Genomic DNA, 13630 nt, shown 5'->3' on the forward strand with positions numbered 1-13630 from the left:
GAACTATAACTTGGCTATTGTGAACTGTGTTGCAATAAACATCGGTGTTTATACAGCTCCATGATGTGCTGATTTGAGGTCCAATGCATAAATACCCAGAACAGGTTCAAGGTGGCTCTTGTTTGAGTTTTTCTGAAGATCCTCCATACTGAGTTCCGTAGCAGGTAGGCTAGCTTCTATTCCATGCACCAGCAGTGCGCATGTCACTATGGTTCTGTGATATGCCTTGAATTCAGGTGTGGGAAAAACCTTATATTTCCTCTTTCATTCTTGCTTTATTTGTCTGTATTGGATCATTTTCCTAACTGGGGTTGTTTCTGCTTCTAAATGAATCTTAAGATTTTTTCCCCAATTTCTGTGAAGAGTGGCATTGGCATTTTAATGGAGATTGCATTGAATCTGTACATTGATTTTGACGGTTGCATTGGTTGCATAAACTGCTCACTGCTGTGGCAAGACACATGGCAAAAGCATCGTAGCATTTTTATTTTGACAGTTCAAGTGTAGCCCACTGTGGCAGGAGCACCAGGGTGGCAGAACATGCAGAGGACGGCCTGTCACACTGCATCACAGTCAGAAAGCAGGGAGCAAAGAGACCTAGGGTTCATTGTGACTGTTCCTTTCCATTCAGTCCAGGACCGAACCCCACCATATGATGCCACCCACACCCAGACTGGGTCTCCTCCCTCAGTGAGCCCCATCTAGACAATCCTCACAACTGTTCCCAGGGGTTAACCTACCGAGACAATCCTATAGGCTTGGCCACAGGCAGTTACTGAGATGATCCTAGAACCTGTCAAGTTGGCAATATTAATTCTCACAGCTCCACCTCCCTTCATCATTACATCCAAACACATTACTTTTTAAGCCATAACTACCCACTTCTTATATTTATAGGCTCGTGGCCATCTCATAGTAAAAAATACACTTAGTCCCCTGTTGTAAGGAGGCTGTTTGTTTTGTTCCCGGCTGCTGAGCCCCAAAATAACCACACAGAAACTGTATTATTTAAATGACTGCTTGGCCAATTACTTAAGCGTATTACTAGCTAGCTCTTCTATCTAGAATTAACCCATCTCCATTATTTTATATTTTACCACAAGGTTGTGGCCTACCAGCAAAGTTTTAGCACCTCTGTTTCCTATGGCTCCGTGGCTTCTCTCTCACTCCACCTCCTTTCTCCCAACATTCAGTTTAGTTTCCCCACCCCCCACCTAAGTTCTAACCTATCAAGAGGCCAAGGCAGTTTCTCTATTAACCAATGGTATTCACAGCATACAGAGGAGAATCCCACATCATCACCTATTTTCTGTTTAAATAAAAAGCAGTGTTTGGGATTAAAGGTGTGTAACTCCCGGGTACTGGGATTAAAGATGTGAGCCACTGCTACCTGGCTCTTTGAGACTGGATCAATCTAGTGTAACCCAGGATGGCCTTGAACTCACAGAGATCCACCTGCCTCTGCCTCCGGAGGGCTGGTATTAAAGGTGTGTGCCACCACTGCCTGGCCTCTATGGCTAACTAGTGGCTTAGCTCTGAACTCTGATCCTCAGGCAAGCTTCATGTGTTCCAGCATAAAGTTTCACTGCAGCCAGCAGCTGAAGGTGGGATGAAGGTGTGGGATGTGCCACCTGTGGTGGTTACTCCTCTGGACTCCTGCAGTGTGTGAGCTCACAGGATATGAGATCTGTCTACAGGGAGGTCTTTGTGCTGATAACCGCTCCTCTGCTATGATGTGAATGGTAGAAGTGGACTTTCCGCCCTCCTAACACATACTTGGGTTATGCGTAGTGGGGCTTTTATCTCCCCTATTCTTTGAGTTAAAGAACCCACCAATGTATTAGTATGTCTGGCTTCCCTCTTTCTTGAAGAAACATAGTCTGGTCATTTATATAGCAAACTGGTATATAGTAGTGGGTGTCAGAAGGATCCAGAATAAGTACAGGATGCTGGTCCTCACGAGTGTCTCTGCCAGCTTCACTTGTCCACTCCTGTGCACAACTCTTGCCTGTGCGAGACGTTATCAACTGGTGTTTGTTAAGGGATTTGCTCTCAATGCTATCCGGTCATTTTCTCCTAAGACCTGGTCAAAACTGGGATGGCATTCACTGCCATTTCTAGCTTGAAACTGCATTGAACCCCTGGGTGACCCTCACGGTCTCCATCGGTTGTAGAATGGTTACCACAAGGTCTAGGCTGGGTGTGGCAGCACGCACCTTTAATTCTACACTTCAGAGACCAAGACAGGCAGATCTCCAAGTTTAAGACCAATCTGGTTTACAAAGCAAGACCAGGGCAGCCAGAGTTTTGTAGAGACCTTGCATAAAAAGGAAAGTAAATAAATAAATAGTAAATCTCACAAAGAGATCTAGTCTCCCCAGCTTGAGACCTGGCCATAGCCCTGCATGACCCCCAAGGTCGTCTTCAGCTTGAGGAACCAGTAAAAGGAGAAGTTCTCCATTGTCTTGGGGTAACACAGGTCCCCTCACTCATCCTGGGTGCTCCGCTGCTTGCCAGGAGAAGAGCTGTGACTGCAAGTGTGTGTGGTTTCCTCGGGGGAGGGTGCTACCCACCGAGAAGAAGGCTAGCAGTTGATTTGAGTCTTGTGACGGAGAAGGGCTCTGGCTTGTGTTCACTCAACTGCCTGGCGTGAACTCAACCCGACAGTGAGCTTCATGAAGCCAGTGCTGATGTGGGCAGTGTTGAGACAAGTGTATCTGACTTGTGGTGTGTGTGCTGTTTGGAAGCTGCGGCTCTCAGGAGGAGGTGACAACAGGAAAAGCACGGTGGAGCAGCTACACTTGACAATGCACGTGAACAGGCATGGACAACGTGAGCATACATACCACACATGTGCGCACGGCTGACTCGCACAATGCTTCCATTGTGATCACGGGACAGACACGAGATGAAAAGAATATTTTTAACAAAGTGCTGGCGCTGCGCAGCTGTACCCATTCGTAATGATCCATTAATGTCTCATGCGGAGAGAACTGTACTGTTTGTTTGGTTAACCGAGGTCAGCACACTGGGAAGCAATTGTCATCACCAGCACAGACCTCCTTACATATTTCTCATTGTTCTGAGCCGTGCAGATGAGCACATTGGGATGCAGATTGTCCATCATTAAAGCCTTTGAGAACAGCTTTGTCATTGGTTTAGCTGCAACTTTAGTTCTCCCAGACAGCTCTGTGCCTCAGAAAGGGAAGGGACGTTGGTGGCCCTGTTTGCCATCTTTGGGGTCCCAGGACCTGGGAGCTGGAAGAAGAGGCCAACCCTGAGCTCAAACTAAGGGATGTATCAGATCAAGAGACAGCACAGACCCCGAGATAAACAGAGGTCACGTCTGAAGGAGGAAGTGTGTGCTGGACGCTGCAGAGGGGAAACTGGTCCTTAGAATTCCCACAGTGCCCAGATAGAGCCAGACCCTGTACGCCCTCCTCCTGCCCATCAGGAAGCAGACATCACAGATAAGACAGCCCTGGGCCCTGGAGACAACTGCCATCCAGAACTCTTCAGTTCGCTAACCAGGCACTCCACTTCTTCCCAGAAGACAGACCCCTTGGAGGGCTCTGCTCACACAGGAGGAAGGAGGTGACCATCCTCTGGCCCTCCCCTCCCCCTGAGAACCTCAGGTAGCACAAGAGAGTGTGCATGGTCACCTGGGGCTCAGAGAAAAACATTTGTGAGGTGTTTTCTCATCACAGGACAAAGTGACATGGAAAGTCTCAGTCAGAGGCAGGGCAAGGGCTGCTTCTCCCTGTGTGCCTAGCTGGGCTTTGGGCTGCTCAGATGGGATCCCAGGATGGAGTTTCCCAGCCTGGTGGCCACTCAGATAGTATCACCAGCCATGCAGGAGGCAAAGCACTGCCTCCTACAACAGAGCACACAACCCCCTTCCTTCTTTGTCCCTGTGATAGAGCTGAGTTGTCCCTAAGTGTGGACACTGTCTTACCAGCCACGAGGACCACTCTAGTGACCAAGAGAGCGGTTCTAATCGGGGCACTTGGGGAAATCATGGGTTCTACCCACACAGCTGCCCCATGGGTAATGTCTCTCCCATCTTCCATATGAGAAAATCCAGAAGGGCTTCCCTCAGCACACACGGGAAAGGGCAGTCCTCTACACAAGGTCCTTCCCCTAGATGGCTGTGGCCGTCCCTCACAACAACCCGGTCACAGGGAAGTGGGTGCTGTAAACTATAGGTTGTCTTTTTTATTTCCCTTATCAGGTTTAAGGGCTAGACAACTACCAAGTTTTAAAGCTCTGGATGACGATATAGCTACAGTGTTTGGTAAGGACTCCCCAGGGGAACACCAGGTCCCATGGTGAGGGAGGGCGGGCCCTCACCAAAGCATGTCCCAGACAACCTGGTGTCAGTTACAGGCACTGGAGAAACCGATTTGGTTTAAGGTCAGAACCCCATTCTTCTGGCCTGCAGCGTTAATGCTGAAGCCTCTCTAAGTGGTGTCCAGGGAGTGGTAGTCCATCAGCCGTGGACTCGTTTCAAGCACCCCACACCACGGCCTGCTCAGGCCTTCCACATCAGAATCCACATGTAGACGGGGACACTGGTGCAATGTGTGTGCGACCGAGAGGTCTGAGGACGGGGACAGCCTCAGCCTCAGTCCCGAGCGGGCAGGGCAGTCCCCGAGGAGGTGGTGCAGACCTGGCCTCTACTCAGGGTTTCAGCCTCTACGGCCTTGTCTGAACATGGTACCTCAGGGTTTCCTGCAGCTCTCCGGAAGGGGCTCGGAGCACAGCAGAGTGAGGACCATTGGTGTGACCCATACTGTCCTTCAGAGGCAGTTCTAGCACGATCCACCTGGTGCAGCACTTCGGCATATAGACCATGCCAAATGACTGACGTGGTCAGTCTTCAGAACGGTCTACAAAGTCCAGCGTGCACTTCACACCCAGGCTAATTCTGTCTGCACTAGCCACACTCCCTGCTGTGTCCGCGTGCCCATGTCGGTCCTGTGAACAGTGCTCACCGCCCCAAATCACCCCTCCCCCCATTTTACACTTGATAAAGTGAGGCCCGGAGAAGCTGTCTGAGCAGAGTTGTGACTTTCGGCTTAACACCCTGGGGCACCGTGGGAAAGGGGTAGTCTCCTGGGCATCTGTCTGCCAGTGGCCACCTCTCAAGGGCATTAGGAGTAGATTAAGGGAAGACAGGATGTGGCTATGAAGCTACTCTCAGAGCCAAGCCTCATCAGGAAGGTTCTGGCTTGAATGAAGACACTACCAGGTGAAAGGGTTCTTCCCAGGGGGGACCCCTTCCAGGAAGGTTAGCTCTGGGCTGGGGGCTCATCATGGCCTCCCCTAGGGATGGATTGATCACACGAACGAGTGAGCGAATGGCCCCAGCTCACCTATGCTGCCCTGTCTACTGTCCTAGGCTACCCTTTGTCACATATAGGAGACCTGGTTCCCACCCAGCCGGAGGCCTCAGCTTCTGACTCCAACATGAATGGGTCACATAAAGCTTCAGACAGCTTCTCTGCACTCTCCCGGGTCAGAGGCCAGAATGCTGCAGAGACGGGGCTATTTCCAGCTCCCACTATGATCCATGCTGGATGCGGCTGGCCTCATAAAAGGCATGAGATTTTACATCCCATTTTACAGAAGGTTCAGTGGAAGCTAGAGACACAAAGAAACTCATCCTTGTTCCTATCTGAGTGAGAAAGGAGCCATAGTTGGTTGGATACGAAGTCCAGGACACATGTAAGAGACTTTTTGGAGAGGCAGTGAAAGGAGACTGACTGGTGTGGAGGCAAACGTCTTTAATCCTCTGCACTCGGGAGGCAGAGGCAGACGGATCTCTGAGAGCAAGGCCAGCCTGGTATCCAGAGTGAGTTCCAGGCCATCCAGAGTCACACCACACAAAGGAAAGGCTGGACCTGTGCAGGCAAGGATGCTGTTCTGTCAGCACTTGAGGGCAATCAGGACAGAATGAAGTGAAACCACGAGCAGGGACCGGGCTAGGCGTGGGCACTGTCTTTGAAGACTGTATTAGATTTCTCTCACGATGACAAAATGCCAGAAATAAGCACTTACAAGGATAAAGATATATTTGGGGTTGGTTTGGAGTTTCTAGTCCTTGTTTGGTTGGCTCTGTTTCTTTGAGCAACTTGCACATCATGGTGCAAGTGTGTGGTAATTAAAAACAAACAAGCAAACAAAAACAAAACCATTTATGTCATGGCCAAGGAGCTAAAGAAGGAAGGGGACCAGGGCTCCACCACCTCCCTTGTAGATAGCCCCAATGACCTAAAGACCTCCCTCTAGTCTGTGCCTGAAGGAGGTTGTTCCATTATCCCAACAATGCCACTGAGAAATCAAGCCTTGGAAGACAAGGGCATTGAGGGACCTTCACCATCTGGATTACAGGGATGCTCAGGGGATACTCAGACCATCTCAAGTTTTCTGAATTCGGGAAGGCAGGAGTATGGACAGCCTCCCCAGATAAATTCTCCAGAGTAAAGCCACTGTCCATAAGTTCCTTGCATTTTCTAGTGTGGGGCTGACAGGTGGCCTTTTTCACTTCTGTGAAGAAGTTCAATTCTTCACAGAACATCTGCCCTGCATCATTGGCTCTATAACATGTTCTCGTGTGCTTTTCCCAAGATGAAATTCTAGTCCGGGAGATTTTGGATCCAGGGAAAACATCGTATTTTGAAAATCAAAGCCCACCGAAAGTCTTTGAACCAAAAACAACGAAGGACAAAAGCAAGTATATTCTTTTCACCCTCACAACTTCGATTACTGTTAGACCATGGTGTTGAACATAGGCCCTATTTCATGAGCACTCACTAGATCCAACTGTATCTGGGCAGGAACAGTGGACACATGAGGGAAGCTGTGGCTCAAAGCCACTGTTACGTTGCTCCTGAGATGGAGGGAGTCACCGCCAAGGCAGAGGCAGCTTGCTTCACGCTGGGGTGATCTCTGGGTCACATCCATGCATGTTCTTAGACCATGGACGTGAATAGGGTTCGGGTGCTATAGGAGCACAGTCTTAGATGAGCCAGACCAGTAGCTTAGCACGTCCCAACACCTTGTGCTCACCGATGGCTTCTGAGGGAAGCTGTTACACCGTGGGGTCGAAGCAAAGTCAAGGTCCAACATAGGACACACCCAAGGCCAAGGGGAGCAGGGGAGAAAGACAAAGCAGAGCTCCACATTGTGAGACTGGGCAAGCAGATGGGGCATCACGGGGCATGAAAGAAGGATCAGACAGTGGCAAGGAGAGGCGCTGGGGAAAAGCACTCAGAGGTGGGAGGGCTCAACACTTCCTGGGAGGTTTTAGTTCAGAAATAACTAGGTCCTAAGGGTTTTTCACCCCATAGCTGCCTAGTCCCAAACCACCAGGCCCAAGGTGGTTGGATGACACCTGACTATCTAAACACTAACTTTCCAACACACCGTTCAGCTAGAACTGGGACACTATGCCACCCTTCCAGCTCAATGTTGTAAAATAGGGCTCAGGCCAAAATTGTTCACAAGCACATAATGGGAAAACGCTCCCCTGGTTTATTTGTTTGTTTTTTTTTTCCCCTATGTTCTTCATCAAAGAAGTCTGGGTGAAAGAATCCAGCACTCCTAGGAAACACGAGAAGCAGTCATCTACTGAGACCATAGATACCCTTTCCTTTGATGGTAAATATAACCCCACAAACCTCTTCCTGGGCTTAGAACCTAACTGGGGAGTTCCAGCCAGACGCAGAAGGATGCTTCTGCTTGGGTGAGAGCAGAAATTCCTTTGCTGGGGTTGGTGGCTGTTGGACCTGGTTACGTAGGGTTCTTACTGTGTCTTGAGGTGTCTAGTTCTGCACTGAGGTTCAGCATCCACTGCTCCCTAGTCCTGCCCTAGGCCTGCCTCTGCAGAACCTAGACCAGGCTGGCCCAGAGGAAACGCCTTCTTGCGAGTGGGCAGTTACCAGGAAAGAACACAAGCTGAGTCTTCTCCCAGACTTCCAACTGAATCACTTCTCTCTGAAGGGTAACAGAGCAGACAGAGTGCCCCTGGCGGGGTGGGGGATAGGAATTGGGGAAAAAAAGGCCTGCTTCCATCAGATCTGAGTCTGCTACCTGGCTCCCAAAGGAGGCACAGGTCTTTGCTGGAAAGAATAGACATGAGGAAGGACGTGTAGCACAGGATGCTCACGTACATTGCTGAGTAATCCCATGAAGGACCTGATGGCAGCTTCAGGTACAGGGAAGGGAATGTATTAATCCGTTAATATGTCAGTGCAATATGGGCATGGGGACCTGCATCTCAATCCTCCATGGCTTCTCCAGCTGCTGAAGTTTGGGGTGAGTCAAGATTATGGCTTCGTGGCATAAGAAAGAGCACAGACCTATTTAAAATGATTGTTCTAACACCCCAGAGTTTGTCCCTCTCATGAGTCTGACGTCATTAGCTGATGGTTCTAGATTAATAGGCAAGGATTCTTCTGGTGGCTGCCTACAGTCAGAGAGAGTTCAGGTGAAGCATAGTGGCAGGCAAAAGTAGACTGAGAGATAGAGAACAACTCATGGGTAAGGAAATCTGAGGTTAGAACAGGAGAGGGAGAGGAGACCCTGAGGTAACACCAGGGCCCTAGAGCTGGCTACGCCTCTGGGAACAGTATGCTGGTTCACTGGAGGTCAACAAACTTCCCAAACCAGTCCAGTATGTTGTCTGCACTACTGCCCAGGCGTAAGGACTGACCTGTGGCCACCACATGGAGTCCTTCCCTCCTCAAGCAGTCTCTAAGCTGCTGGGACCAACAGGAGACTTACTCTGGCCCCTGGGCACACAGCAGCCATTAGTACAAATGAATCCCTCACTGCAATTGCTTGACTCCCAGCAACTACGCCAAGACAAGCCTCTCCAGGGACTGAGTGAAAATGTTTATGAGTTATGACTTCATGGCAGAGAGGGTGAGGACTGGGTTGGAAGAGACCTGGAGATCACCAGAGACTAGTGTGAGACCCTGGTAATAAGAAGACAGGGCATCCAGAAAAAGAAGCCAACAAGAGCAGGAAGGAGGGCCTTTGGGCTGCCTGGTGTTCCCTACGCAGAAGTGAGCTAACTAGTCAGCATTCAGGAAGGGAATCCTAGGAGTTAGCAGCAGCAGTGTGGACAGAGCCCTCAGGTCTCTGGACACCCTGGCCAGACTCCCTGCCATTTATCTGCTGACAGTGACGAGGGTGAGGCCGATCTTGGAGACAGAAGGCAGGGAGAGATCGCCATTTGTTGCTCCCATGTTCTTGTCTAAGACAGAGAAAGAATTCAAATAGACAAAATATGAACTGGAAGGAGGTTTTATTAGCAAACATGGTGCCGGAGAAACAGCTCAGCCATTGAGAGCATTTGCTGCTCTTGCAGAGGCTCCAAGTTTGGTTCCCAGCACCCACGTCCAAACATCTCAGAAGTGGAGATCGAACACCTTCTCCTGGACACCACAGACACCTGCATACGGATGACTCACAGAGTCACACATACACACACACATACACACACACACACTTTTTTTAAAAGTAAAAGCTTTTTAAACAAATCTTCAAAACAAACGCACACATTTAGGAGTGATGCCTAGTTTCGTACAGGCTCTGTGCTCAATCTGGGGGGTGGGACACAGGGTGACACAGGCTGTTCTGACCTGGAGAGCTCACAAGAACTGCTTTGGGGCTGTATCTTGTCAGGGTGTACGTCTTTCAAAACAAGGCTCATGCTCATGGCTATGAATCCCACATCTTTTTTTTTTTTTTTTTTTTTTGGTTTTTCAAGACAGGGTTTCTCTGTGGCTTTGAATCCCACATCTTGATTTTTGCTCCTCTTCTGATCTCTGGTCAGTCCCTACTACAGGTCTCTAGGGCCAGGCAACTCCTTCCCATGGTCACATCACGGACTGCCAGCAAAGTCCAAGTCTAGGCCCCAGGGAACTAGAGCAGATGTGGGAATCGGTGTGAAAAGGCAAAGCGCAGAGGGCCAGCTCCTGCCTCAGCACACAGGTTCTCTGCTGGAGGCCCTCCTGGGGGAAGGAGAGTTCCAGGAAAAGACTCATCCAGATGAGTGAGCAAGACTGTGAGCACTACTGGACCTGGAGGCTGCCCTGACAGTAAGCCAAGCCCACCCGCTATCTGGGTACCTTTACTTGGATGGAGAACTCGTGGCCTCCTATTGTCTGAGAGATATCAAAGCTGCAGGCCTGCCCAGCTCTGCCTCGGGTACAGCAGGTGTGCTGTGCTGAATAAAAGCATCCACCCCTCTCCACACATGGTCATGAGTATCAGAAGACGGCTATACTTGTAGGTCTCTGCAGCAGAGCACCCCCCTCCAGCATTCCCTCATCTCTGCCAGCGATGCTGTGCCCTTTCCCCCAGGCTGAGGCCATGGAGCATAGAGGACTGGTGGTGAGATGCACACCCTTAGCCCTGACATCAACCTCAGCTCCAGCACACTGCTCCGTGTCACCCTGATTTTCACATGGACCTTTCCGGGTGTGCACCATCCAGCCCAGAGTGTTGTGTGGCAACAGCATAGAGTAGTGAGTATGTGCAAGTCTGTTAGAAAAGGCCCGTTTTTCAACCCAACCCCAGCACTGTCCAGTGGAAGCATTGATGGCTGTGTGCTTGGGGCTGCAAGACAAGCAGGCAGTGGGAGGTGGGGAACCAGTCCTGTGTCTGGCTGCTGCAGAGATACGTGGGTGGCACAGGGCAAGGGAGGATGCACACCTGTAGCATCTCAGCAAGCAACAGTGGGCCAAAGGAAAGTAGAGGCATGTGGGCTGTAGGCTAACATGACCCTCAGTGTCTCCCAGGTCCAGGACAGGCGTGTGTCTCTCTCTCTGTGAAAGGCCGGAGAAGCTCCTGGAGCTCTCTTATCAGAGATGAGGCCTTGCAGCGGTGGAGACAGCAGCAAGGACGCTGAAAGAAATAAGGTGGCCTCCACTACAGGTTACAGTGGCCAATGTAAACAAAGATGCTTGTTTGCCAAGTGCTACGATGGAGACTAGAGGTCTGTGCATGGCTGCCCATGAGAAGGGGGCTGCTGTATGGTCATGTGCATGTAGGCGTCACCTAGGGAACAAGAATGGGGGGGAGGGAATCCCAGGACAGGCTAAAAAAGGGAGAGAAAGGCACTTAAAATAGCATCCATTGTGACACTAATTTTAAGCTTACGAAAGTGTCACAAAGAGCTTGTAAAACCATTCCCAGCCCTTCAAGGTCGGTGGCTGGGAATGGGTGGGGACATTCACTCCTGCAAAGCTCTTAAATAACCATGAACATTGGCTACAACAGAAATAAATGAGGAATTGCTGCCGGACAATTGTCTGTACCCTGTCAATTGTATTTTAATAAAATGCTGATTGGCCAGTAGCCAGGCAGGAAATAGAGGTGGGGCAACCAGAACAGGAGAATTCTGGTAAGGGAAAAAGTCAGTCTGAAGTCATCACCAGACACAGAGCAAGCCTCACCAAAAAAGATACCAAGCCACGTAGCTAACACCAAGAATTATGGGCTAATATAAGTTATAAGAGTTAATAAGATGCCTGAGCTAATAGGCCAATCAGCTTATATTTAATGTAGGCCACTGTATGTTTATTTGGGACTGAATGATTGTGGGACGGGGCAGGACAGAAACCTCGGTCAACAAGCAATGATAAACTCTCAGGTCTTGTTCACTGTGCAGTGCCCAAAAGAGCTTATTCTACAACCAAATACGAGAGACTACAGCCCAGGAACATAGGTCCAGCTCACCCCCAATCCCATCCATGTTCAGATGAGGCCACAGTTTCACTAAGTTCTTATAGTAATAGGATAAGGAAGTTATATATCAAGACACTGTTATGGAAACCAGATAGGCAGTTACAGACAAGCAAGAAGTCTCTGGTGCAGGTCTCGACACTCTCTGAGGACACCCTTAGCTTTGGGATCAGTGAAGCTATGGGTCTGCTTGTACACTCCAGAAGGTTTGATCTAATAGCGGCAAAGACGACAGACACTGTGGAGGACAAAGGACCACCCACATAGACTACCATCAGACTTGTGGCCTTCTAACCACGCCACCATCCCTGTGGGTCTCTCGGTCAGTCTGCCTTGCAGAGGCTTTGTGCAAGGCAGGGCGTCTTCCTGGGAACTCAGTGCCTATGCACACAGCACATGCAAACATCAGCACCCCTCTGCTGTGTTTCTGGGTCCAGAGCCAGTAAGGACTCCACCAGTCCACTGCCTCAGTCTCCCCAACATGGCTGCTTCCTCTTCCACTGTGTCTTTGATGACCTCAAAGAACACTGGCCAGTGCCTCTGTAGACTGGCTTTCAGTTTGGGTTTATGAGAATTTTTCTGCCTCTAGGAATTGAAAACATTTCATCTGGCTGTCCAGCTTTATTTGTTTATGGAGAATGACTACGACTATTTGAAATTTCTTGTTTCTTCATGAATTTGGACTGAGTAGGTGTTCCTGGTAGCCACAGGGCAGTAGGCTACACACATGTACACACCACATATGCTCACTCTATGTTGTGAGACCCAGGGGCCTGGTTTCAAAAAGTTTGCAGATAAACACTAATTGTGGAGTCTATTCATTGTCCTTACTGTCTCCACAGATGAAGAGAAACAAACACTTTTTCAGATTAAAAGCCTCGAGACTCTGGAGAAAATCATCAACACTATCCGAAGAGCTATTGGTAAGCAGGAGTTGCAGCGGCGTCCTATGGCGAGTCCTTCACTAGACAAGGAGAGAGCCAATAAGACCGCAGGTTGCAGTGCTTGCTGCCAAACCTGCAACCTGACGTCCATCCCTGGGACCCACAAGCTGAAAGGGATAACTGAATACTGAAGCTGCGTACATGCTCGCTCTTTGTCTCTCTCTGTTTCTCTTTTTCTAACACACACGCAAACACATGCACACACACACACACACACACACACAGATGTAATTTTTTAAGGAGAAAGTGGGCTGAACACCAGCATGCATGTCTGTCTGTCTGTCTGCTTCCTGGCTGTGAGAGCAGTCTGACCAATGCCTCATGCTCCTGCCTCCATGATTTCCAGCCACGGCTGGCCACCTGTTTGCACCTGAAGGACACCTGATGTCACAGATGCCTACTGAATGCCATGCAGGACAGAAGAGTCAGTGCCACTGATATGAGAGACTGGAAGGGTCTGACACAGGCTGTGGTCACAGTCAGAGGGATAGTCATAATTACTCAAGAAAATCTCTTCCCTGACAGGAACTCATATCAAGAAAAAACGGAAGTTTCAGAAAAGCAGGAGAATCAGACAACTCCTGGAGAAATTAAAGAAGCCCTAAGGACCAGGACTGGTCGAGGGGCAAGCCACTGCCCACACCTGGGGACAGAATGGAGTGGAGCAGTCACCACCCTGTGTGAAGAACTGCACCCAATGAGCACCAAATAAAATTAGCATATTTTAATATTAAGTTATCAAAGGCGGTTTTTTTGAGTTATTTCGTTATTATAATTTTTATTATTCAAAATGGAAAAGATGACAGAAATTGGAGGGCATAGAGTGGGGTGGTGGGAACCTAGTGCAGTGGAAACTCCAGAGGGGGACCCTAGCGAGGACTCCTAGCAATGGAGGCCCTGGAGCCAGAACTGTCTGTCGTCTGTAACCA

At 49.5% G+C, this 13630-nt stretch overlaps 1 protein-coding gene across 1 annotated transcript in view; it reads left to right on the forward strand.

Moving 5' to 3' along the window:
- LOC101999650 (sperm acrosome-associated protein 7-like) overlaps positions 1-13364 on the forward strand; it is a 14054-nt gene extending 690 nt beyond the window's left edge. The window contains exons 2-6 of the mRNA XM_005366290.3: positions 4232-4294; positions 6631-6732; positions 7579-7662; positions 12600-12680; positions 13227-13364. Of these exons, the coding sequence (XP_005366347.1) occupies positions 4232-4294; positions 6631-6732; positions 7579-7662; positions 12600-12680; positions 13227-13306 (410 nt within the window). The 3' untranslated portion in view covers positions 13307-13364. The remainder of the gene's footprint in view (positions 1-4231; positions 4295-6630; positions 6733-7578; positions 7663-12599; positions 12681-13226) is intronic.
- The last annotated feature ends 266 nt before the right edge of the window (positions 13365-13630 follow it).

The sequence above is a fragment of the Microtus ochrogaster genome, unplaced genomic scaffold (genome assembly GCF_000317375.1).
Source record: "Microtus ochrogaster isolate Prairie Vole_2 unplaced genomic scaffold, MicOch1.0 UNK7, whole genome shotgun sequence".
NCBI lineage: Eukaryota > Metazoa > Chordata > Mammalia > Rodentia > Cricetidae > Microtus > Microtus ochrogaster.